At 44.0% G+C, this 27242-nt stretch overlaps 1 protein-coding gene across 3 annotated transcripts in view; it reads right to left on the reverse strand.

The window, feature by feature from the left end:
- The window catches only part of ILKAP (ILK associated serine/threonine phosphatase), a 33341-nt gene extending 6443 nt beyond the window's left edge, over window positions 1-26898 (reverse strand). The window contains exons 1-9 of one of the 3 annotated variants that reach the window (XM_055291113.2): window positions 26642-26898; window positions 17899-17964; window positions 17368-17424; window positions 13065-13184; window positions 11311-11437; window positions 8326-8432; window positions 7179-7272; window positions 6808-6895; window positions 5211-5332 (exon numbers count right to left, since the gene is read on the reverse strand). In XM_055291113.2, the coding sequence (XP_055147088.1) occupies window positions 5211-5332; window positions 6808-6895; window positions 7179-7272; window positions 8326-8432; window positions 11311-11437; window positions 13065-13184; window positions 17368-17424; window positions 17899-17964; window positions 26642-26696 (836 nt within the window). In that variant the 5' untranslated portion in view covers window positions 26697-26898. Of the gene's footprint in view, window positions 1-5210; window positions 5333-6807; window positions 6896-7178; window positions 7273-8325; window positions 8433-11310; window positions 11438-13064; window positions 13185-17367; window positions 17425-17875; window positions 17965-26641 lie in introns of those variants that run through there. The other 2 variants (XM_063645818.1, XM_055291114.2) reach the window with 2 other exon arrangements.
- Window positions 26899-27242: the final 344 nt, after the last annotated feature.

Below are 27242 nucleotides of genomic sequence, written 5' to 3' on the forward strand. Positions count from 1 at the left end.
ATCTCCTGACCATCCAAAGACTGGTGGATGCCTAAATCCAACGTATTAATACAATGAGTGCTACAGAGATAACCAAAGGTACAATGCTAGAACAGTTACTTTTAGTTATCAGAGGCCTGCACTTGATCAAGTTCTAGGCACACAGTACTGACATTTAAATTTAAATGCTATATGTAAACTTCCCATCTGTTCAGCTGCCTTCCTTGTAAAATAAAAATAAAACTTGTCTTAATCTTCTCAGAAAAATTCACTGCTACATAGCTACCTTCAATGTAAGAAAGTAGAAAAAAATAAGAATGCACAAAGATTTACATACTTTTGTTAAGAAATACTGGAAAGAATCAAGAAATAGGATGAAGGGGACAGGGATGAAAACATGACATCTCTAAATGTCTTTTTACTCAATTTAGATTTTGAAGCATGCAATAGGGAGTTTTTCATGTTTTTTATTGTGGTAAAATATACATGACATTTACCATCTTAACCATTTTTAAGTGTACAGTTCAGCAGCATTAAATATATTCACACTGTTGTGTTATCAGTACCACCATCCAACCCCAGAACCTTTTCTATCTTCCCAAACTGAGATTGTTTCCATTAAACACTAACCCCACGATTCATTCCCCACAATTCATACCTCACGCCCCCCAATAACCACCATTCTACTTTCTGTGAACTTGACTGGTACCTCCTATGAATGAAGTCCTAGTGTTTGTCTTTTCGCATCTGGCTTCTTTTACTCAGCATAAAGTCCTCAGGTTCATTCATTTTGTAGCATGGGTCAGAATTTCCTTCCTTTTTGAGGTTAAATAATATTCTGTTATATAGACATCTCACACGTTGCTTATCTATTCATCTGTCAATGAACATTTGGGTTGCTTCCCCCTTTTCCCCATGGTGAATGCTGCTGCTGTGAACAAAGGTGTGCAAATATCTGTTTGTGTTCCTTCTTTGAATTCTTTCGGGTATATACCAGAGGTGGAACTGCAGATCATATGCTAACTCTGTGTTTAATGTTTGAGGAACTGCCATACTGTTTTCCATAGTGGCTACACCATTTCACATTCCCGCCAGCCATGCACAGGGGTTCTCATTTTCTCCCTGTAATTTATAAAGGGAAAAAAGCCCTTTATAAATTGGATAAACTGAAAACAATAAACTGAATAAATGGAAAACTAATAATATTAATAACCAAAGTGGCAAAATAACCACAGTAAAAACAGTTATTTCACTTTTGCACACAGTGCCAACAGTACTGCTTTAGTGAGGTATATTCTAAGGACAAGAGAACAGCAAGGAACACAAACTGAAGTTAGGCTATTTTTATTTTTTGAGACAGGGTCTCACTCTGTCAACTAGGCTGGAGTGCGGTGGCACAATCCTAGCTCACCACATCCTAGAACTCCTAGACTCAAGTGACTCTTCTGCCTCAGCCACCTGAGTGGCTGGGACTACAGGCGCACACCACCAGAACTGGCTCCATGGTGCTGTTTTTATTTTCTGTACAGATAAGGTCTCACTGCGTTGCCCAGGCTTCTCTCAAACTCCTGGCATGGGGCGATCCTCCTGCCTCGGCTTCCTGAAGCACTGGAATTACAGGTGTGAGCCCTCTGCTCCCCTAGTAGTGTTAATTTTGATACTAAGAAACTGTTTTAACAAATAAATACACTGTTGTTAAGAACCAAGATTTCTAGCATTAAGAGAAATGAGCTACAAATATTAAACCAAAGAAGAGAAAACTCTGTAACGTTAAATATGAGTAAGAAATAGCACTCCAAGCTTGCAATTTAAAATGTGTTGTGTCTCCTAGTTCTGCATGTCTTGAGTGGACATAGAGCTAAGGACACTCCAACTGAACTGAGCACCCGAGAACATGGGTTTGGGCTCTTTTTAAAAAAATGTATTCCCTACACTGATGTAAATCAATTATTATTATTATTATTATTATTTTTCAGACAAGAGTCTTGCTCTGTTACTCAAGCTTGAGAGCAATGGTATGATCTCTGCTCACTGCAACCTGCACCTCCCAGGCTCAAGCAATCCTCCCACTTCAGCCTCCTGAGTAGGACCACAAGTGTGTGCCACCACACCTGACTAATTTCTCTCTTTTTTATTTTTTGGTATTTCTTGTAGAGATGGGGTTTCACCAACGTTGCCAAATTGGTCTTGAACTCCTAGGCTCAAGAGACCCACCCACTTCAGCCTCCCAAAGTGCCGGGATTACAGATGTGAGCCACTGCGCCCAGCCTGGATTTGGTTCTTAAACATTAATATACACATATGAAAAGGACACAGGAACCAGCAGGCAGGAGTTTCCACTGGCCATATCTGAAATAAAGTGAGCAGCCGAAAACACCATGACTGTGACTACAACACAATGAGTAGTCAATTGGCACACAGTGATTCACAAAGGAAGGATGGAGGGAGAGAAGCAGGAGTCAAAGAAAAACACTAATTTCCACAACTATAGGTGGACTATCTTCCTTTCAAATTGGTAAAGGACAGAATGAAACATAGACCCTGCTTTTTTAGAAGAATCTATGATGTTCTCTTATTGATGATGAATAAGAAGTTTCTTTACAGAATGCCCACTAATACATGTGAAAAGAATCACAGAATATGAAAATCATCTTTGACATTCCTGATGAAATAATGATTTAGGGATGCTAAGACCATTAGGTGAAAGGTTGACAGGAAACAGAATATTCACAAGATACCAGTGAACCTCCCCAGATTACTTGCTGATGACACAAGGTAACAGGAGCATCCGGCTGTTACCACCGGAGCCAAGTGCTGGGATTTGGCAACTTAATTAAGGGTCACATTATGTGCCTACTGAAGTGAAGGACTACTGAGTATACAGCATCCCCCATAAAACATTGCTAAAAACATCTCATCTGAATCTAAAGAAGGCCTTACACCTAACTTCCAGTTTATAGGAAACATACAGAAATAACACCGTAAAAAAACACGCAGGTTCAGAATGTTGGTGACTCTGTACAACTGCTGGCCTATAACACGGTTCAAAGCCTGGTAAGAAATGAGTCTTGGCAGGGTGCGGTGGCTCACACCTGTAATCCCTGCACTCTGGGAGGCCAAGGCAGAAGGATCACTTAGCTCAGCCTGGAAAACACAGACAGATACCCCGTCTCTACCAAAAAATACAAAAATAGCCAGGCACAGTGGCACATGCCTGTGGTCCCAGCTACTTGGGAGGCTGAGGCTGGAGGATCGCTTGAACCTCAGAGGTCAAGGCTGCGGTGAGTTGTGATCGTGCCACTGCACTCCAGGCAACAGAGCAAGACACTCTCTCTCTCAAAAAAAAAAAAAAAAAAAAAAAAAAAAGAAAAAGAAATGCGAAGTCCACGGTAGGCATGAATGCTGACTAGACCCTGGTTTGAAACAAAGATACTTTGGGGATAACTCAGGAAATAAAAATATAGACAGGATATTAGATAACCTAACATAACCTAAGGAAATATTGTCTTAGGTGTGAAAATTCTCATTAATTATGTCAAGAACGTCCTTATCTTCAGGAGATGCATGCTTAAGTATTTAGGGTGTTATGTCATCGTATCTGCAACTTTTAAACAGCTCAACCTGACACACATCTATACAGACTAAACACGACACAATGTTCACCGCTGGTAGATTTGGAAATGTTTGTTTTACTATTGTAAAGTTTCTTCTGTATGTCTGAAAAATTTAATAATAAAAGCTGAGAGTGGGGGAGCCAGCCCTGGCCTCAGGCAGGAGAACAGGCCACAACAGGGCTCTGCTGCTCAAGGGCAGAGACCCAAGCTGCTGGTCTCTTAGCCTGCAGCCCCCCTTCTCTGAGATGAAGGATTCACCCAAAGCCCACATTGTCAAATGATTTCTCTAAGGCATATAAACACTTCTCTGAAATAGGTAAGGACTGGGATATAGGAAGCAACTGCAACACAACTGGCCTTACTTTCAGCCACAGGACTGTCAGTATCAAATTATTTTCAAGGAGTTCAGGCAAAAGCAGAATGAATGTAAAACTTACAAGAAAGGGGAGAAGAGGGGATGCTTACCCTCATGTTAGAGTCACATTCTCAGGCATGACTGTCCACAGTAGTTACTAGGACGTAGTTACAGTGGCAAATACTAGGCAAACAGCACTGCTTGAGGCCTGAAACCAGGCCTATAATCCCATCACTGCTCACGTAAACTGCAGCAACCGTGAATGAAACTGCTTCTTACTAATCCAGGAGCTTTTTGAACAAACGCTAAGGGTTCCAACTACTCTCCAGAAACCTCCCTGTACCACTGACTAGATTCAGCCTGGAGCAATAAAAAAGGCTTTCCCAAATGAATAACAGAAGAGAAACTACACTTCAAAGGACAGGTAAGTGCAGTCTTATACTAAGAGATGACATCTCTCTTATCTCTGGCAGAAAATAAAATTTTAATAGTCAAACTGTACAATAAACCAGAAAATACTCCTGGTCTAATTCATAATGCAATGTCCGTGAAGTGGAATTCTAAAGAAAAGACTTAGGCCCTCCTTTAGCTGCCTTGGCTAGAAGCAGATAATAAAACCAGAGCAGACATATGGTTTTCAAAGATTTAAAGAGAGAGTGAAATGAAACCGCAAAAGACAGAGCCAAGTAAGACATGGTCCTCTCTGCCAGTTGTTCCCAAGAAGTCCAAAGACATTACTTAACCCATCTTAACTACTTCAGATTTTCTCTCTGGAGAATTCACCTAAAACTGTAACTTATTCAATGCGAAAAGTGACAGTATTTTTTTTTTTTTTTTTTTTTTTGAGATGGAGTCTCACTCTGTTGCCCAGGCTGGAGTGCAGTGGTGTGATCCTGGCTACTGCAAGCTCCGCCTCCCAGGTTCACGCCATTCTCCTGCCTCAGCCTCCCAAGTAGCTGGGACTACAGGCGCCTGCCACCACAAGTGACAGTATTTAAGAAACTTCCTAGGCACAGAGAAAACACTGTGAATGGTAAATATGAATTTGTCCTTTTGCAAATGTAGGGAGGCAAGTTTCCTTCCACTTGGACACGTGAAATCTACAACAGTCACCTACCTATGTCACCAGCGTTAGATCCCAGACAGAGCCTCGTCACACTGAAGACTACGTAACAGGGAAAGTTCTACTCCTCGAAGGTCTCGGGACCCTTCTACAGCCAACAGCCCTCCTTCCCATGAGCTCCTCTCAGTCCCTCGGTTACCTGACGTTTCCTCCAGCCTTCTGTATCCTCATCCGCTCTTCATACTGAGTTGGATTATGCTCTTTGCTGAGGCTTAAGGCTGCATGTTTTTGACTCTCCTCATTATAACGACACAAGATTGCCTGGGAAGATGGAGATTATAATAGTCATGAAATCCAGTGGGCGCAGCATCTAAAGGTACCAGTTGAAGAAAACAATTAACAATGGAATTTGAAGAAAACAGTTAACAATGGAGTTTCACATTCAGCCTCGTGCTGATAAACATAAGTTCAGAGAATCAAGCAGCAAAGAAGTGTCAAAGACACAACAGGTAGACAGTCGCCCCTGGTTTTGATATCAACTCTGGTGCAAACTCTGCTGAATAACTACAGCCAAGCGCTCACTCTGGCTGTTGTCACATTTGTGACATAAAAGGAAGCACTCAACAAGTATCAAGGTCCCTTTTGGCCTGGAGTCTACAAGGCCAGAGACATGTCCATGAGCCTACGGAAGGCAAAGAGGAGGGCAAGCGTTGTGCATGCTGGCCAAGTGCCAGGCAGGCCGTCCACACCAGTGCCTCCAGGTGTTCTCACCCCTGCCAGGCTCACTGTGTCTGTTTTACAGGAAGACACTGAGGTACTGAAGAATAAGTAAGTCAATAAAGTCACAGAGCAGAGCCAGGATTTGAATTTGGGTCTGACTCCTAAGTCTTTATTTTTTTTATTTTTTGCCAATTTTCCTCTTGCTATTTATGAAATCATGTGGTCTAAACACATGTGGGCTAGGGCCAGTCTACTACAGGGTCACCAGAATATAAACTCCACCAGGCAGGGGCTGTCATCTGTTATAGTCCCTGCCATACCCCTAGCGCTTAGTATTTGATGAATCATCCCCCTACAAACATCGTGGGGAGAGGTCTAAAGATGCTGCTTAACTGTGGACAGAGTCACTTGGTTCCTGTAACTGCTGAAGGAGTAAGGAGGCCGGCTGAAAAAGTGGCAATGGAACAGAACATAAGGTACTGACGCAGAGGAGGCAGGGTCTGCATCCAGCTTTCCACAGCAGCACCCTCTAGGCTTTACAGCATCCCCACGACTGTCACCAGGGGGAACACCACCCTGGGCTTTCTCCCTCAGCCAGGGACCGGGCTCAGGGGATGAACGGCACCTCATCTGGTATTTTCCAGCCACAGCTCTCAAGTTACTCTGAAATCACAGTAACTTTGAGAGACAGGGGTTAAAGCTTTTCATTCATTACTGTCCAAGGTCAGAGAAAGGAAATAAAAGAAGATTTAGGCTACTTGCATACTGATTACATTCTGATCCACAGCATCACACACACAAACCACAGGAGGAAAAAAGAAACAAAAAAGACGGGATCTGGGTTTTAAAGCACAAGTCTATCATAGGGCGTAAGTTCCCCAGAGAACAAACGGCCTCTAGCTGAGCTGCTGTTCCCTTACCCAGAAGTTAAACTGTAGCAGAACACTCTGCAGCAACCCCAGAAGAAAGGTTTCAACCAGACATCATCACTTTAATCTTATTCAACAAGTACTTGCTAAAGTCTTTTCCCCATAAAACGTATTGTCATCTAAGTGGGTGGCTCCAGAGCCACATACCCGACTATCTCCGAGGTTGGCAATATAAAGAATGTTGTCTACAGCCAGAACACACGTGGCAGTGGACCCATCTTTCCAGGCAGGCTTCCTGGGGGGAAACACATCAGAAACACAGTCACCACCAACAGCCTAGCACTTTGAGACTAATTTTCAGAGCTCAATGGGAAGTATCTTATATTTCAAAATGGACCATTTCCTTGATACTTGCTTTTTTTCTGTTTTAGATTTAGCTAATGGTTATAAGAGCTTACTGAGTGCTATGCACTTTTCAGACAGTGAGCAATAGTGTTAAACCACATCAGAAGACTGAAATGCATTTAGGAAAACACCACACACAGTCCACTCAAACTTCATCATCAAGTTATACTTACTGGCTGGAAGCTTGTTTAAGGAACTCTTCATCAGTATGCTTGAAAGTGTCCAAAAGGCATCTCTTCACGGTTTTCTCTACACTGATTACATCTCCTGTTACAGAAGGGCCAAAAGAAAACAATCTCTCAAGGAGGGAAGATTATCCTCCTCCCACTGTCATTTTGGTTTGTTTTTTGAGACGGAGTCTCGTTCTGTCACCAGGCTGGAATGCAGTGGCGCGATCTCAGCTCACTGCAACCTCGGCCTCCCAGCTTCAAGCGATTCTTCTGCCTTAGCCTCCTGAGTAGCTGGGAATACAGGCGCGCGCAACCACGCCAGGCTAATTTTTGTGTTTTTAGTAGAGATGGGGTTTCACCACATTGCCCAGGCTGGTCTCAAACTCCTGACCTTGTGATCCACCTGCCTCGGCCTCCCAAATGCTGGAATTACAGGCGTGGGTCACCAGGGCTGGCCATTTTGTTTTTGTAATTTCTGCACATCAATTGATTTTCAAGCATGATTAAGAACAATTCCTGTTTCTTTTTTTTTTTTTTTTAATTTTTTTTTCTGAGACTGGGTCTCACTCTGTCACCCAGGCTGGAGTGCAATGGTGCAACTATGGTTCACTGCAGCCTCAACCTCCTGGGGCTCAGAAAATCCTCCCACCACAGCCTCCTGAGCAGCTGGGACCACAGGCACACACCACCATGTCCAGTTAGGTTTTTTTTTTTTTTGTAGAGATGGAGTCTCCCTATGTTGCCAGGCTGGTCTCAAACTCCTGGGCTTGAGTGATCTTTTGGCCTTGGCCTCCCAAAGTGCTGTGTGAGCCACCGTGCCCAGCCAGAACAATCTCTGTTTCCTCACATATAACACAGTGCCATTTGAAGTTGGTTTTACTAGTTTTCCAATAAAGGCAAGACACTAAATGAACCCAAAGACAATTCACAAAAGGTGTCTATCACTTAGAATCATGAGAAGTGCCATTCTAAGTCACACCTGCATGGCCGCTACTCCTGGAAGCCTTGGAGTCCACTCCTCAGCACCACTCTTTTAAAACTCATCAATGATTCTCTGATAAAGCCAAAATGACACATCTGACTGCCTCACACAGCCATCCAAACAGCAATAACGAAAATGAGTATCAACTGATTTAGTTCTCAGTCTCACCTTTAGGAAATTTTCTGATTAAGTTCTGATGCAAATTCTGTGCGGCAAATTTTGAGGCTCGAATTCCTCCATGTCCATCAAAAACAGCAAAATATGAAACCCGAGTACTGAAAGAACGAATTGAGAGTTAATCAAATTCTCAACAGCAAAAACCACACTTTTCCATTAAAGCTTTTAAATTTCATCTCAAAAAGTGAACATTAATAAGTCAGAGGAAGTCACACTGGTTAAGACACCAGTCACACACTGTTACAAATGGGGAAAAAAAAGGCTTTAACTGAGACAAATATTTAAGTAACTTTCACAGCATTTTATCTTTTTTTTTTTTTTTTAAAAAATACTTGTGTGTGGGCCAGGCGTGGTGGGTCACGCCTGCAATCCCAGCGCTTTGGGAGGCCGAGGCAGGCGGATCACGAGATCAGGAGATCAAGACCATCCTGGCTAACATGGTGAAATCCCATCTCTACTAACAATACAAAAAAATTTGCCGGGCGTGGTGGCAGGCGCCTACAGTCCCAGCTACTCAGGAGGCTGAGGCAGGAGAATGGCGTGAACCCGGGAGGCGGAGCTTGCAGTGAGCTGAGATCGCACCACTGCACTTCAGCCTGGGTGACAGGGCGAGACTGTCTTAAAAAAAAAAAAAAAAAAACCACTGTGTGTGTGTGTGCGTGTGTGTGTGTAGGTGTGGGAGTGTTTCTGGTGAAGACTACAAGACCTGCTAAAGGTCTAATATTCTAAAAGAGCTGTAACACTTTTCACAGTATTTTACATTAAATGTTTAAAACTCACATTTGCTTCAAAGATCAAGATCTGTTAATTCTGATTTTTCACTGACAACAAAACTAAAATTCAGAACTCCGTTCCTATTTAAATCAGATTTGGTTTTAAACATTAACAAACAGATCAAGTTATTTATCGAAAACAGTAAAAAACAGTCATGCATCACTTAACAGAAATGTGTTGTTAGGTGATTTTGTTGTGTGAACATCATAGAACATATTTACACAAACTAAGACAGCGTAGCTTACTGCACACCTAAGCTACATACATGGTAGAGCCTATTGCTCCTAGGCTAAACTGTATAGCATGTTACTGCACTAAATACCATAGGCAGTTGTAACACACTGGTAGTATTTGTGTTATTTAAACATACCTAAACGTAGAAAAGGTACAGTAAACATGGTATTATGGCTGAACACGGCAGCTCATGCCTGTTAATCCCAACACTTTGGGAGGTGGCCAAGGCAGGAGGATCACTTGAGGCCAGGAGTTCAAGACCAGCCTGGGCAACATAGCAAGACCCCATCTCTACAAAATGTGTAATCTTATGGGAGCACCGTCATATATGCAGCCCACCACTGACTTGATGTTGTTATTCAGCACATGACTGTGTAAGAGCAGGGAGGATATTACAGAATTGTTACTCAAATAAATTTTAAATATCTCATTTCTAAAACCTATCTTACTACTCTTATTCCCATTCCCCTTTCAAATTTTGCCAGAAAACCCACATATATGGAATAAAAGACATCAAATAAACTATTTCAAGAAAAAAAAAAAACAAAAATGCCTACAAGAAATGACATTTATTCTAGAGAGCTGCTTTTCTTTCAAATTTTTTGGAATTCCTTTTCAATTCAGGACATCCTGAGCCATGAGAAAAAAACCTCATCTGGTTTATAACTCAGAGCTGTTCTTACTGCCTGTTATTTGCAAGGCATGATTTAGTGTTCCCAATTAAATTTACACTCAAAGGATCTGCCTTCTTGGGCTCCAGAGGTCCCCTTCCTGGTTTTAATGTAAATCCCAGGCTGGGTATGGTGGCTCATGTGAGTAATCCCGGCACTTTGGGAGGCCAAGGTGGGAGGACGGCTTGAGCCCAGGACTCTGAGACAAGCCTGAGCAACTGAAGGAGACACTGTCTCTCCAAAAAATTCAAAAAATTAGCCGGCTGTGGTGGCACATGCCTATGGTCCCAGCTACTCAGGACGCTGAGGTGGGAGGACTGCTTGAGCCTAGGAGGTCAAGCCTGCAGTGAGCTGTGATTGTGCCACTGTACTCCAGGCTGAGCAAGACAGCAAGACCCTGTCTCAATGGGTGTGTATCTTGTCCCCTCTACATATGATCAGCTGCTCTGCAGCAGCCATCACCTCATCTCCATGAGTACACCTCATCTACTGGACAAACGCCATCAGCCCAAACGGCTCCAGCACACTGTATGTTAATGACCAGCTGGTGTCAGTAAAGGTACGTAAGCTATTTATTATGTAATTCTGAATTATGTAACCTATGTAATATATATTATTAAATATGTACTATAATGTATGTTAACAGCCAACTTAATGTCCTACCTTCTGGTTTCTTTTCCTCCAGGCCCAAGAGCTTATCCAGAAGGCTTCATTTTAGTTTGTATAGTTGCAGCTAATTTTTCATTGTCTGTCTTTTCCTTGACATCATTTTGACTTTTGTTCTTCCTGGGCCCTGATTATCTCTACTAGCTCTCCTTGATCACCATTCATACTTTAATTAGTGGCTTCCAACTCTTATCTTCTAGGCCATGGATTAAAAATATTCTCTGCCAGAAGCTGCTCAGTTGCTGGTAAGGAGTAACACACGCTGCAGAGCCATGCCATGGAGCGTCATCTCCCGCTCAGCAGGGCTGCTCAACCGCGACACTACTGACATCCCAGGCTGAACAATTCTTTGTTGTGGGGCTGCCCTGTGCTTCCAAGATGTTTAGCAGCATCCCTAGTCTCTACCCACCAGATGCCAGTAACAACGCCCTCCCGCAATTGTGACAAAAATGTACCCAAACACTGACAAATGTCCCCTGGGCGGGGAGCAAAATCAACCCCAGCTGAGAATCACTGATGTAGAATCAAGTGATGTGTGAGATTTTCTAGTAAATACAAACTAGCCAGTCCAAAATGCCAGTGGGAACCCAGGAGATGTTAATGCCAGCCGGGCTTCCTACATGAGACTCACATGAGGGACGATGGGGGCCTACACTCCTCGGTGATGTCGTTCAGGATGACGTGGGCATCCTGCATCTCCTCCCTCTCACCCTTCCGCTCAGCCACATAGCCCTTCAGACCAAAGATCACCGAAGAGGCTAAGGAAAAGAGAACAAAAAAGCCAATACAAAACTGTGCCCAACCCTCTGGAAACCCTAGTCCCAGAGCAAATGAGAGGGAACTATGACTGTCTGACTCAGCGATATCCTAATGGTGCAAACAAATAAGCAATATCCCTTAAGGCATCTCCCCAGCTGCAAGTCTGTAACTAAAATCGGAGCACTGCTGGACAGGGTGAGCTCTAAGAGGTTGCACAGGGACACGAGAGAGGAGTCAGTGAGCACAAAACAACTCTGTCTAGGGTATAAGTCAAAGCACCAGGGCAAGGGATGTGCTGCCATCCCAGAGAAGTGAGATTCAAATCAGGGGAAAGGATCATGTGCAAATTAGTCTTGTGATAATTGAATAAGGACAAATGCAGTCAGTCAGACAAATGCAAGTCAGTAGAGTTTGTCTCAAAAGCCCTGTAAGATGCTCTGAAAATACGTATTTCCATGCCATGCTCAAGGCTGGTGAAGAATTTGAACAAACAGTAAGATCGGTTGCTTTTACTTCAACTGAGGAAGAAAAAGATAAAAGATTCCAACGCAGGCAGAGATCTATTTACATTTAATGGTTAGACTCATTTAAGCTTATTTTCTGATACCTAATGCCAGACAAATAATAAAATGAACACTGTGAAGAGCTGTCTTCTGGGAAGTGACGAGCTAAGCTGAAGAAGACATCTTCCCAGCAAAGCTACAAGTGGGTTTTTTCACATACCTCTGCCTGCATCATACAGCTTTCACTGAGGTAATTTGTGACAAAGGACAATGCAGTTAATGAAAATCCCACAGCTCGGGCCGGGCGCGGTTGTTCACGCCTGTAATCCCAGCACTTTGGGAGGCCGAGGCGGGCAGATCACGAGGTCAGGAGATCGAGAGCATCCTGGCCAACATGGTGAAACCCCATCTCTACTAAAAATACAAAAACTAGCCAGGCATGGTGGAGGGCGCCTGTAGTCCCAGCTACTTGGGAGGCTGAGGTAGGAGAATGGCATGAACCCGGGAGGTGGAGCTCGCAGTGAGCCGAGATGGTGCCACTGCACTCCAGCCTGGGCGACAGAGCGAGACTCCATCTCAAAAAGCAAAAAAAAGAAAAGAAAATCCCATAGCTCAAGAATACTTTAGTACCACAACTGAAGTATTCTCTTTAGTTAATACTTTTCGTTTTCTTCCTCACTAACTTTGACAAGTTACACAACTGACTACAAATTTCAACAGCTTTTTCCAGGCTTAGGGAAGCTGCCTACTAAGCTAAATCACGTAATTCAAAGCACTAATTGACAAACTGCGAACAAAGATTGGAAGTCAGAGAGAGATTAGGTGGTCTAAAAACTAACCATTCACTGCAGAAGGCTAAGAAAAAAACCACCTGTATTTTTTAACTCTTGAGGAACAAATGTAGGTTTCCTATCTGATCAAAGGTAGGATCAGAGATAGTTGTACATGAAAAGTAGGAGAAAGCGCAGAGAAACTTGGAAATTCATTTGCAAAAAGGGAACCCTACTCATTTCTTAAATACAGACATAAAAAGAAAGTATTATTAGAAAGCTGAAACTGGTTTTGCTCTGGGTTGTTTTAAAATATGAAGTCTAATACATTTGTTTTCAAACTGTCTGAAAACCTTTACAAACTTTCTTTTCCACAAGCTCTTCACTGCCATTCTTCTCTTCCTCGGAGGTTTTTCTCTTTGCGCCTTTCCCTTCATTCTTTACCATCTGGGATATTGACGTGGCAAGAGAACCTGGAAATAAAGTAAAAGCCGGACAGAAACACAGCTGTAGACTGTTGGAAAAAGTCACTAGTAGACTGGGCTTCATCCTAGCACTCAAAGACAAGGTCATTTTAAGCAAGGACTGGCAGACCCAGGCAGATTCAGGAGTTGTGTCTTCATGGTTGGCAGGGTGGGGGGTCCCACAGTGAGAGAACATAAAGTTGAGATCCAGGCCCTGAGTCAAACTGACCCTGCTGAAGGGGTTTGTAAGACTTTTCCCAGTGGTAAAAATACATTTTTTTTTTGGCCTGTAGCATATACATGTTTGTATATCCACAGGCTCTTAGTGTTAAACAAACACTTACAAAATCTGTAAGCAAACTAACATATCCTAATCAAGTTCCAAAAAGTAACAAGTACCCGAAACGGCTCAAAATGAGGTAAATAGCAGCCTTTAAGAACTGTAATACATCCTTTCAAAGGCAAAATAAGGCTGCCACAGCTGTTTCCACTAGCAAAAGGATGAATCTGTACTCAAAGCTAAGGGAATCTGCAGTGTATGTGTTTGAAATGAGAAAAGTCAAGTTTCAAAGAGGTGTGCAACTTAACCTTTCATTCTCAGCTGTCTTCACCTGTGCTTAACACAGTAAGAACACTGTCATCTCAGAGGGATGTTTGAAAATGGGTTAGGACAAGTAGGAAGAGCATTTGTCACAGTGCCTAACACATCAATCTCCAATAAGGGCAGCTGCTGTCCTAATAAATGACTTGAAATGTTCTCTGCATTTAGGTATAAAGTATGCAATAGCCAGATGCAGTGGCACATGCCTGCAGTCACAGCTACTTCCGGAGACTGAGGCAGAAGGATCACTTCAGCCCAGGCGTTTGAGACCTGCCTGGGCAAAGTAGTAAGACGCTTCTCTTAAAAAAAAAAAAAAAAAAAAAAAAAAAAAAAAGGATACAAGTACTTATTTACTTACTCAACCTACTCTTTGCCAGACATTTCTTTTTGTTTTTGACACAGGGTCTCGTTCTGTCACACAGACCAGAATGCAGTGGCATGATCATAGTTTACCGCAGCCTCCAACTCCTGTGTTCAAGTGATCCTCCCACCTCAGCCAATTGAGCAGCTGGGACTGAAAGCAGGAACAACTATACCCGGCTAATTTTTTAACTTTTTTGTAAACACAAGGTGTCTTTTTTTTTTTTTTTTTTTGAGACGGAGTCTACTCTGTCGCCCAGGCTCGAGTGCAGTGATGCAACCTCAGCTCACTACAACCTCCACCTCCCGGGTTCAAGCGATTCTCCTGCCTCAGCCTACAGCCGTGCACCACCACACCCAGCTAATTTTTGTATTTTTAGTAGAGACGGAGTTTCACCATGCTGGGTGGGCTGGTCTCAAACTCCCTGTGTCAGACATTTCTTAGTGCTGAGGAAAAAGTAATGAAAACGTTCCTGTCCTCAAGAAGAATAAATTAGTTGCACAAGGACCTATTTCTGCAACGGTATAACATAATACACATACGCACCCTGCATAATGCAACACAGATGTTTCCAACAGTATCTCTCCCAAAGGTCCCCATTAGTGTCCTGTGGCTTACTGCATGGGTTCCAGTTTTCCCCATATGGATGTGAAACTATCTCCTTTAAAATTCCAAAACAGATGGCCAGGTGTGGTGGCTCACACCTGTCATCCCAGCACTTTAGGAGGCTGAGACGGGCAGATCATCTAAGGTCAGAAGTTCAAGACAAGCCTGACCAACATGGCGAAACCCGGTCTCTAATTAAAATACAAAAAATTAGCCGGGCATGGTAGTGCCTGTAATCCCAGCTACTCGGGAGGCTGAGGCACGAGACTCACTGGAACCCAGGAGGCGGAGGCTGCAGTGAGCTGAGATCTCGCCACAGCGCTCCAGCCTAGGCGACAGAGCAAGGCTCCATCTCAAAAAAAAGAAAAGAAAAAGGCCAGGCGTGGCAGTTCATGCCTGTAATCCCAGCATTGTGGGAGGCAGAGGCAGGCGGATCATTAGGTCAAGAGATTGAGACCATCCTGGCCAACATGGTGAAACCCCGCCTCTACTAAAAATACAAAAATTAGCTGGGTGTGGTGGCATGTGCCTGTAGTCCCAGCTACTTGGGAGGCTTAGACAGGAACTTGAACCCGGGAGGTAGAGGTTGCAGTGAGCCGAGATCGCAACACTGCACTCCAGCCTGCCAACAGAGTGAGACTCTGTCTTAAAAAAAGAAAAATAATAAAATTTCAAAACAAATTATGGCTTAGTACATAATCAACTTTTGTAAATGGTTCCTGCCTGCTTAAGAATGTGTTATCGGGCCAGGCAAGGTGGCTCACACCTGTAATCCCAGCACTTTGTGAGGCTGAGGCGGGCGGATCACAAGGTCAGGAGATGGAAACCATCCTGGCTAACATGGTGAAACCCCGTCTCTACTAAAAACACAAAAAGATTAGCCGGGCGTGGTGGCGGGTGCCTGTAGTCCCAGCTACTTGGGAGGCTGAGGCAGCAGAATGGCATGAACCTGGGAGGCAGAGCTTGCAGTGAGCTGAGATCACGCCACTGCACTCCAGCCTGGCCAACAGAGCAAGACTCAGTCTCGAAAAAGGAAAAAAAAAAAAAAAAAAAAGAATGTGTTATTGGCCGGGTGCAGTGGCTCACACCTGTAATCTCAGCACTTTGGGACTTTGGGAGGCCGAGGCAGACGGAACACAAGGTCAGGAGTTCGAGACCAGCCTGGCCAATATGGTAAAACCCCATCTCTACTAAAAATACAAAAATTAGCCAGGCATGGTGGCACACGCCTGTAGTCCCAGCTACTCGGGAGGCTGAGGCAGGAGAATCACTTAAACCCGGGAGGCGGAGGTAGCAGTGAGCCGAGATTGCGCCACTGCACTCCAGCCTGGGTGAGAGTGTGAGGCTCTGTCTCAAGAAAAAAAAAAAAGAATGTAACTTCTCAAGAAATCTAAAACACTAGGCCCAAGATTATATATCCAAAAAATCAAGCTTGTTAATAGTGTTATGTAAATCTTCTAAATTTTTACTACTTTGTCTTTTGTCCTGTAGATAACTAAGAGACAGCTATACTGTATCTTCATTTCTTCTATTAAATCCCTTAACAGCCTTCTTTGAACATATTAACTTTCCTTTTTTTTGGAGACAGAGTCTTGCTCTGTCACCCAGGCTGGAGTACAATGGTGTGATCTTGGCTCACTGCAACCTCTGCCTCCCGGGTTCAAGCGACTCTCCTGCCTTAGCCTCCTGAGTAGCTGGGACTACAGGCACGTGCCACCACGCCCGGCTAATTTTTGTATTTTTAGTAGAGACAGGGTTTCACCATGTTGGCCAGGCTGGTCTTGAACTCCTGACCTCAAGTGATCTACCCGCCTTGGCCTCCCAAAGTGCTGGGATTATAGGCGTGAGCCACCGTGCCCAGCCAGAACATATTAACTTTCATTACAACTAAGGGTACTATCTTTATTGGGAAGGTTTCAGGCTACACTGTGAGTGTGAGGATGCTGCAGTCTTTTGGTATGGGTCAACAGCCCTGAAGATTGAGAATTCTTATGTAAGATGACTATAGTACTTTTTCTAAAATACAGAAAATACACCTGCATATGAAAGGGGATTACCTGCATTCCCCGCTGCCCCCACACCATCTATCTCCCAGCCTCTCCTAACCCTCACCTTCCCCAACCAGAGGAGCTCTACCTAAGAAGTTCTCATGAGACAGAATCATACCTTTGCCACAATGGCAACAGGAATCTGCTCTATTCTTCCCTTCTACTTAATTAGGACATGAAAAGGAACATTTTCAGGAGGAGGTAGAGCCGATGCTACTAGCCTTGATACATATGAGTCAAGCACTCTGTTTAACAAGGCAAATCAGAATAATGGACTCTGAATTTTTAAAAAATGTTAATAACAAAGTTAAGAGTAAATTAGTGAACTCTTAATTCTTAAAGGCAGTTCCAACAATCTGAACCTCAAGAAGTTAATATCACCAGAAAGTGATATAGTATTATCTTATCTCTGTGCTTCCAATTAATGTGCCTGTTTATAGTTTTAGTAAACCTTATGCTGTATTATGACTTAATGTCATCCAAAATCCTGTTAAAACCTATACATAAATTTCACACAAGAGCAAAATACTATATGTATTATTTCCATCAGCACCTTGGATTTTTCCTACCACTTACCTGAATCGCCACTGCTAGCAGGTGGGAGATCATCAAAAAGCAAAGGTCCCCCTGATCCTGAAACACAGCAGAACACTTAGTGAGCCCACAAAAAATACGTAAGGCTTAAGTTTCAGAATCCATCCCACCAGGACGCCTATGTAGGTTACTGAAATAAACTCAAAACTTTTGCGTCAATCCAGTGGCAACTCATACTGCAGTGAATAATATCTTGAACCTATTTTAAAGTCCTATTATTTCAAAGGAAATAAAAATCTGCCTTAAAAAGTTAAATTGTACTTCAGGTAGTAAAATAAATACTCAAATGAACCAGAGAAAACTGCTCCACATTTCCTCGCAGTACTTCTCAGGGCTAGCGACTAGCAGATTTTTCTGCCTTACCTGATGCCATGGATTCAAAACTTAAAGACAGTCCAACACCTAAAACATCTGTGTGTTGAAAATGGGGGAAAGGGAAAAAGATTGAGACAACTACAATCCCAGGATGAGTAGAGACGTTGACACACACCTGGGAGAGCCTGAAGACTGTACCTGAGTCAGTACTGCTGGCCGGAGGGAGGTCATCAAAGAGCAAGGGTCCTTTCTGAGCTTCTTTCCCTAAAACACAGAAAACCTGTTTAGAGAGCATGGTCATCATCCAGGACAGATTTTCAAAGAGGAAGATCATGTGGTCTCCCCTGCTTTGAGTCAAGTTTGCTATTAGATTCTAATTTTCTCCTTCCTGTTGGGCAAATTTTTAAAAAATATTTTCTTAACAGCTTTTTTAATATGGGCATCTGTTTCCAACAGTTACAGTCAACATAAAAGCAATGATTGATGCCCTAACAGGCATTTTCAGGGCCACTGAATATTTTGAGGAAAACAAGTATTTTCTTGATAATTTCATTATTGAAAGCATAAAACATTTAAAAGTATTTCTTTAAAATAGAATCCTGGGAAGAAAAAAACTGATTCTAGACCAGGAAAACAATACTTGAGACTTCAAGGTAGACATTCAGAAATTTGGGGTGGGGTGGGGTGGGGGAGGGGCCTTCAAAGACCTACAGGTATATAAAAATCCTATTTCAGTAACATTCTGCAAGGGAAGAAAATCTGTTGGAACCTGGTGTCCCTAGCCCCAGCACAGTGCCGATTCAATAAATAGCTATGGAGAAAATAACGAGCTTCAGGTAACCAAAGACAGATAGCCTCAGGAGAAAGTCGGGAAACTCTTTTAACAAAAAATGTGAAGCTTTACACTCCAAAAGTATGTCTTGAATGTTTTATGCCCACTTATCTTTTTCCACATAAAATTTAACCATCATTCCTTATTATCCAGCTTTTTGCTGAAATTCTATTTAAGCTATTAGATATCTGAACTGGCACACAAGAATCCAAGTTGAAAGTATACACGTTCACCTCCTGTAAAGTTCAACACACCAACCAAACACACCAGCTTTATCCCACCTCTTGTTCCTCAGAGTTCAAGTATAAAAATGTGCTCATTTAGGCCAGGCGCTGTGGCTCATGCCTATAAACCCAACACTTTGGTAGGCTGAGGTGGGAGGATTGCTTGAGTCCCGGAGTTCGAGACCAGCCTGGACAATGTGGCAAAAAAATGTCTATGAAAAAAATACAAAAATTAGCCAGGTGTGGTGGCAGGCGCCTGTAGTCCAAGCTACTCAGGAGGCTGAGGTGGGAGGATCAACTGAGCCCAGGGAGGCCAAGGCTGCAGTGAGCCATGATTGGGCCACTGCACTCCAGCCTGGGCAACACAGTGAGACCCTGTCTCAAAAAAAAAAAAAAAAAAAAGTACTCACTTAAAAACCAATTCGCTTTTTTTTTTTTTTTGAGACTGAGTCTCACTCTGTTGCCCAGGCTGGAGTGCAGTGATGTGATCTTGGCTCACTGCCCCTACCTCCCGGGTTCAAGCGATTCTCCTGCCCCAGCCTCCTGAGTAGCTGAGATTACAGGCGCACACCACCATGCCCAAATAATTTTTGTATTTTTAGTAGAGACGTGGTCTCACCATATTGACCAGGCTAGTCTTGAACCCCTGACCTCAAGTGTTCTGCCTGCCTCAGCCTCCCAAAGTGCTGGGATTACAGGTGTGAGCCACCATGCCTGGTCTAATTTTTGTATTTTTAGTAGAGATGGGGTTTCACCATGTTGGCCAGGTTGGTCTCAAACTCCTGGCCTCAAGTGGTCCACTCGCCTCACCCTCCCAAAGTGCTGGGATTACAGGTGTGAGCTACTGTGCCAGGCCAAACACCAATTCACTTAAACAAATAAATTTATATCCCCCAAGAGGGTCAGCCCTATCATCTTTTTGCCTCCATTTAGAAATGAGCTGGGTATCAACTTTCTTCTTTTAAAAACAAAAGCTTTCATTAAAAATTTATAAACTTAAGGGAATGAAATTTCTCCCAGAGTCTTTGGGTCGAAAGTACCTAAAATACACAAGAAATTCCTGAGTTAACAAAAAATAACTATTTTGCTTTATATCCCTAATACAAATGGGAAAATGTATTCTAATCCCTCAGGATGACCCTAAACAAATTAAGGAATTGCAAATACTTTCCCTTTTCTTACGAGTGACATAAAGACTCTATTAGAAGTATACAAGAAGCAGAAGAAAGCCATTAAAAAGTATTTAGTATGGCCAGGTGTGGTGGCTCACACCTATAATCCCAGCACTTTGGAAGGCCAAGGTCAGGACTGAGGTCAGGAGTTCCAGATGAGCCTGACCAACATGGTGAAACCCTGTCTCTCCAGAAATACAAAAATTAGCTAGGCATGGTGGCAGGTGCCTGTAGCCCCAGCTACTTGGGAGGCTGAAGCAGGAAAACAGCTTGAACCTGGGAGGCGGAGATTGCAGTGAGCTGAGATAGCGCCACTGTACTCCAGCCTGGGGGACAAAACCAGACTCTGTCCCCACCACTCAAAAAAAGTATTTAGGATAACCATTACTCAATGTATTAATCCACTTACAAGAATTCCTAATATCCCGAAGTAGGTCACTTTTGCCCAAACGACACTGGGTCTAACAATCAAAACGCCCATTCTCTGGACAGACTCAAAAACCACATGAGATGATCCAGACAATCATGCTGCATTCAGTGGTGTCACAGAGCCAGATGTCTTAGGACAAGGGAGGGGACATTTACAGGTAACAGCCCAACCTGAAGAGCAAACAACCCTTCTGCTTGTACTAGGTCATATTTTAATTTTTGAATTAACTTGCCCATCTAAATCAGGTCTTTCCACTGCCACTGTACAATGGGGGAAGTCTTCTTTTACCCAGGTAATAAATACATTTTCAGTTCTTGCAAGCATTCCTCACAATGCAACTTCCAGCTTAGTATTAATACTAGCCTGGCCCCCTCTCCTTTGGCTACAGTTCAGTCAGATGGTGCCCCAAACTGAGCCCCAACCCCAGAGAACTGCCTGCCACCTTCTTTCTCACTCTGGAATACTATGAGAGGTATTTCAATTAAACACAATGAGACCATCTTACATTTTGCTGGCCACAACTGGGAATGGCTTCTAAACATGATCATACTGCCTGCCTGCCAGGCATTATTCTAAGAGCTCTATACATCTTCTCATTTAATTCTTATAAGTACTATTATTATTTACCGATGAAAAAACTGAGGCACTGAGGTCAATTACCTGTTCAAGATCACAGAGCCAGTAAGGAGTGGAGTGGGGATTCAAGGCCATGCAGTCCATGCTCTTAGTGAGGTACTATGCTGCCTCCATACATGGGCACCCTTTCAGAAACTTCACAAACACCAACTCATTTTACCCTTACAACAATCCTATGATGATAATCCTGAGATTTTATAAAATCTCTGGAATATCTTTTGCATCATCAAAAGGATCTAACTTAGAAGTCTGTACGTGGATTCTTTAAAAAAAATCTATAGGTCATAGATACATAAGGAAACTACCGAAAAAATATCTATAGGTCATAGATACATAAGGAAACTACCGATTAGTCAAAACCTTAGATTCTTTTTTTTTTTTTTTAATTGAGACAAGAGTCTCGCTCTGTGAGCCAGGTTGGAGTGCTGTGGTGTGATCACAGCTCACCGCAGCCTCAACCTTCTGGACTCAAGCAATCCTCCCTCGTCAGACTCCCAAGTAGCTGAAACTACAGGCATACAATACCATGCCCAGCTAATTTGTTAACTTTTTGTAGAGATGGGGTCTCACTATGTTGCCCAGGTTGGTCACAAACTTCTGTACTCAAGCAATCTTCCTGCCTCAGCATCCCAAAATGCTGGGATTACAGATGTGACCCACTGTTCCAGGCCCTTACATTCTATTTTGAATAAACTGAAATTCAAAGCATTGAGGGATGCAATTATTGGACAAAGTGTGACCTTGACCTAAAAATCTGGAGGAGGCCCCTCCCCCAATCTTAAAAATATTAGAACCCTAATAAGAATACAAGACTAAAAATGTTCATGAACATAGTTAATCTCACCTAGAACTTCTTTTTCCCCCCCCAGTTATCTACATTCTGGAGCTAAGTCTACTGGAAGTTATATACTAGGCTGAGAAAAATACCTTGGTTGATCATATTCAGGTCAAAGGTTGCTGTATCCAATAAAGTTAAAAAAGGATGTTAAAATATTTTGCCTAAATTGGTTTTTATACCTCAATTTTTTTAACTATAAAATAAATCCAGGTGTTTTCCAAACACCACAGAGGCATTATCAGAAAAAAGGGGGGACAGGTTCCACCACACTCCCCAACCACAGTATGAGTTTAGTGTATCCTTTCCACTTTCCTTAATGCTCATGTACATGGACACATGCATTTTAATTTGTAGAAGACAGAGTCATACTCTACACAATACTCCACATATATTGTTCACATAACCCATCAAGGCATGCTCCAGGCCAACACACCTGAGTCTAACTGATTCTCTCCAACAGTGACACATGGGAAGCATCTCCACTCATTCGACCAGATCCTTACTGATGGGTTCAAGCTTTTCCCAGTTCTTCATATGACAAGTGACGCCACAATCAACAACCTGATACATGTATTCCTGCTTAATCTGCTAGACTGCTCGTCAAAGGATATTAGTTTAAATCTGATAGAAGCCAAAATTTGTTCCCCAAAAAGTTGTAATTTTCACTCCCAAAACACTTTATGAGAATGCCTATTTCGCTACACATTCACCAATGTTACCAATTGTTGCTAATCTGATAGGTGAAAAGGTAAATGGTTCCTCAGCAACTTTCTGTTGATGGGCCATTTGTACTCCTTACCTCTGAACTGGGAGGATACATCCTTTGACCATTTTTCTAGTGGGTTTTATTTTTTCCTATTAATTCTGTGGGCCTTTCTTATACCCTTAGTAATGTATATCGCAATTATTTTCTCGGCTTGTCTTTTGCCTTTATAGTACCATTTGTCCTGCAGAAATTTAAAATTTTTACATAGTCAAATTCACTTTAACTTTTTATGACTTTTTTCTTGTTCAATCCTGTAGTTTTACAATCTGTTTTCCTCTAATACTTTAACCTTTATGTTCAAATATTCATTTTTTTTTTAATCATAGAGACAGGGGTCTCACGAAGTTGCGCCAGGTTCTTCTCAAATTCCTGGCCTCAAGCCATCCTCCTGCCTTGTTCCCCCAAAGCGCTGGGATTACAAGTATGAGCCATCGAGCCCAGCCTCCAATTTTTTTAAAGTATTTTTAAGATGGTGTGGCAATCAAATATTTTATTTCGTTCTCAACAACTGACCATCAATTTTTAATGTACTAGTGTAGCAACCAAGTAAGTAAAAGAACTACCCTATAAAAGTGAAACCAAGTTACTGGCAAAGCAATTTTAAACCATGACACCTTTAACTGACATACATGGATTTTTAATATAAGCTGCCAATCTTAAAGACATCAAGTCTGCACTTTTATGGGTATGACATAGAAAAGTTCCATTTCTGCCTGATATGAACAAACACTTCTTTTTTTTTAGGTAAATATATATCTCTCTCCTTTAAAAAACTTGATTCAGTCAGCAAATAAAACTTTTAAGGGCTTCGAAGAAAACTACTAATTTAGCAAAATACCTGAAATGTTTAGTGCATTCTATGTATTTTTCTAGATTATAAACATTTAAGAGGTTTAGGAGTGGGAACATTAGATGCAACGTTTAAAATAAAAAGATCTAAACAAAATATTAATACATTTGATGTGATATAAGCACTGTAGTATTCTCCCTTTGGACACTCAGTGCTTTCCCATAATTCATTTAAGACTGCATTTTTCCACTTTTAAACAACTGTTAATGGCTCAGCCAGGCACAGTGGCTTACACCTGTAATCCCAGCACTCTGGGAGGGCCAAGGTGGGAAGAACACTCGAGCCCCAGGAGTTCGAGAGCAGCCTGGGCAACATGGTAAAGCCTCGTCTCTACAAAACATACAAAAATTAGCTGGCTGTGGTGGTGCACACCTGTAGTCCCAGCTACCCAGGAGGCTGAGGTGGAAGAATCACCTGTGCCCACGGAGGTCGAGACTGCAGTGAGCTGTGTTTGTGTCACTGCACTCCAGCCTGGGCGACACAATGAGGCTGTCTCAAAAATAATAACCCTGGCTAACATCTATAAAACACTATACATTCTACCCCACAGTATGTGCAGCACCATACATATTGTACTAATTTGTACAGTAACAGTGGGAAGTGTCATCCCTTTTTACAGATGTAGGAATAGCCACAGAAGGCAGAGTTAGTAAGTGAAGAGCTGGATTCTAAACCAAATAGTCTGGTTACACTTTCTGAACAACTTTTCTTGCGCCCTGTGAAAATAACGAGGTCTTTTATTGTTCACTGCATTAGAGATTTGTGGTACCCACATACCATGTGTGAGGGTCATGATGCACAGTCTAGACTCATTATTCCATTCACTTTGGCAATCAATATGATTTATTCAAAGTATGGTTTTTTTTTTAAATCACAGTATTTTCACAAGTATGTGAAACCAGATTCTGTTCTTGTACAAACGATTTTAACCTGTCAAATCTCGTCTTGTTGGTTGTAGCTAACTGCCTGCAATGATAACTATGGATCCCAATTGTCACTCATTTTAGTACTTATCCCTCTCAGCTTCCAATCATCTACAAATTATGAGATCTTCTTCGTTTTAAAGCTATTTTTAAAAATACACTCAGCCAAGCAGGACCTGTTGACAATGTCAGTGCCCTCCTAGCAGATGGGGAGCAGTTGACCAATCCATTCTCAGAGGGGTCAGCAGTTTAAACACCATGCACCCCCTCTGCCACCCTTTCAGCTCAGTCAAGGTTGGAAACTGAGTGTGGAAAAAACGGCAACAGGATGTACCTTTCCCACTGCATCTGGCAAAAGGCTGCTAAGGTGCCAACTTAGGAGATTCTGAGTTGCCAGGTTTTTTGTTAGTCAAGGGAGCCTACTCCTGAGCAGAACCTAATTAATTGCAGGTAAAAAGCAATGGAGATTTTAAGACTCATAGGTTTACAGGCACAATGGTGAATCCAAATGCTGCCCCAAATATATTCAGATAGAAATTATACTCCACTGACAGAGAAAAAAGACTGCTACACAAAGCCAATTTTTACCCACAGCTAAAACCGTGGTTATTTTGAAAATGAATGGCTGAGTCAAGTTCAAAGACTCCAGCACCAGTTACTGAGATGCTCTGTACCATCAGAACGGTCAGTGGGGGCAAGGCGCAGTGGCTGACACCTGTAATCCCAGCACTTTGGGAGGCCGAGGCGGGCAGATCACCTGAGGTCAGGAGTTCAAGACCAGCCTACCCAACATGGTGAAACCCCGTCTCTATTAAAAATATAAAAATTAGCCGGGTGTGGTGGTCGGCGCCTGTAATCTCAGCTACTAGGGAGGCCGAGGCAGCAGAATTGTTTGAACCCAGAGGTTGCAATGAGCTGAGATCTCGCCATTGCACTCCCGCCTGGGCGACAAGAGCGAGACTCCGTCTCAAAAAGTAAAATAAAATAAAATAAAATAAAATAAAATAAAATAAAATGTTTTCTTGCCCAGAATTACTGCAAATCACAAGCCTGATCATCCTTGGAAGCTCAATTCAAACACTGCCTCCTTCCCCAGTCTCTCGGTGGGCGACAATCCCTCCTCAAGAGTCCTCGGCATTTCCTACAGTCATTAACTTTTGCCAGTTTTAATTACCGTAATTAGTACCCTTCGGAAAGCAGCTCTTAGAAAGCGAAGGCTGGGCCTTACTCACCTCCGTCTGCCCTACAACAGCAGTTCCCAAACCACCGGTCTCCAGCCCCCGCTGGGTTGGCCTGGGGATTTAGTAACAGATTGGGAAACCCCACTCTCAGGGATTCGGATTTATTGTGGCTGAGGTGGGCCTGGAAATCTGAACGTCTTAAGTTTTCCAGGTTTTCTGCCCCCAAATTAAATTTGGTAATAAGGCCCTAAACTACAACATCAAGCTGGAAGTCTTGCATATGAAATATTCACGCGTTTTGACAAATGAAACCCGGAGACTGTAACCCACAGGACGCAGGGATTAACACAGGCCCTGTTTCACGCTGCTAGGATGCTGAGCTCAAACCACAGCCCACAGGGACTCCCACTGGCAGGGGCCAGGGCTTAGCAGATGAGCGGACCCCTTAACTTGAGGGAGAAGGGGAACTTCCCGTGGACCAGAAAAAAAAAAAAACTACTGTTAATTATCACAAAATCATAGGATGACAGAAGAGGCATCCTGTCTTCCAGGCTTCAAAAACACGAAGGATTAAGATGGTGATTAATTCAATCTCCTGTGCAAAAAAACCGCCAAGTCCCTGAACTTGCACCGGCCCGGAACGCGGCCGTTCCACAGCCCGCGGGTGAAGCGCGGCCCGGAAGCCGCGGGCGGGCGGCGCGCAGGGCAGCCCGGGCCGCGGGTGGAATCGTGGCGCGGGGGCCTGCGGGGCCGCCGGGCGTTCAGAGCTGGTCCCTCGGGTTGGCCCACGCGGTCGCGCCGGCGCCTTTCACCGCCACGCAGAGGGGCCGTGGCCAGGGCGGCGCGGCCCTTTCCTTCCTGCGTAGCGAAAATGGCGGAGCGGCCTCTCCGAGCTCCGCGAGCGACCAGGCCTCCGGCAGGGCCGCCAATGGGCCGGACGGGGCCTGGCCAGGCAGGAGCAGGCCCCGTGCAGCCCGCGCCGCCCGCCGCCTCCCAGCGCGGACGCCGCCTCAGCCGCCCCGGGCCTCAGGCCGCCGCTATCCCGCCTGCTCTCCCTTCCCTGGCCGGCCCGGCGGCAACGCCGCTTACCGGCAGCCGGGCGCGGCGAGCGCTCGGGCTCCGGCAGGTCCCCGAAGAGGTCCATGGCGGAGGCTGGGCGGCGGCGGCAGCAGCGGCAGACGCTCAGCCCGCGAGCAGCGGCCGGGCTCCACACCCCGGGCAGGCGGCGGCAGCGGGCGGGCGACGGGCAGGGGCGGCCGGCGCCGTCAGTCACCTGCAGGGAGAGCCCCGGACGCCACCAATCGGCGCGCGGCGTGGCCCGGCCGCCCCAGAGGGCTGCGCGCGGGCGGGGCGGGGCGGGGCGGGGCGGGGCGGCTGGAGCGGCGGGGCGGGGCGGTGCGCATGCGCATAGGCCCCTCCCGCGCCCCGACTGCGAGCCGGGCAGGCGGCGCAGCCTGGGCCCCGCGGTGTTTCCCGCCTTGGCGAACCCCAGGCCCCTCCTGCTTTTCCTTGGTGGGGGGTGTCCGATTTCTGTCAAGTTTCGTTGAGTTCCTGTCCAAGAAGGCCTGTCCAGAGAGAAATGTCTGAGCTCAAGGGCAGCCCGGATGCCTGGGAAGGCTTTCTGGAGCTCTTGCCATCTCTTCGGCTCGTCCTTCAACCACAGCGTGCCCGGTTTCTGGCCTGTTTTAGA

Source organism: Symphalangus syndactylus, chromosome 8, assembly GCF_028878055.3.
Source record: "Symphalangus syndactylus isolate Jambi chromosome 8, NHGRI_mSymSyn1-v2.1_pri, whole genome shotgun sequence".
In the NCBI taxonomy this organism is placed as follows: Eukaryota; Metazoa; Chordata; class Mammalia; order Primates; family Hylobatidae; genus Symphalangus; species Symphalangus syndactylus.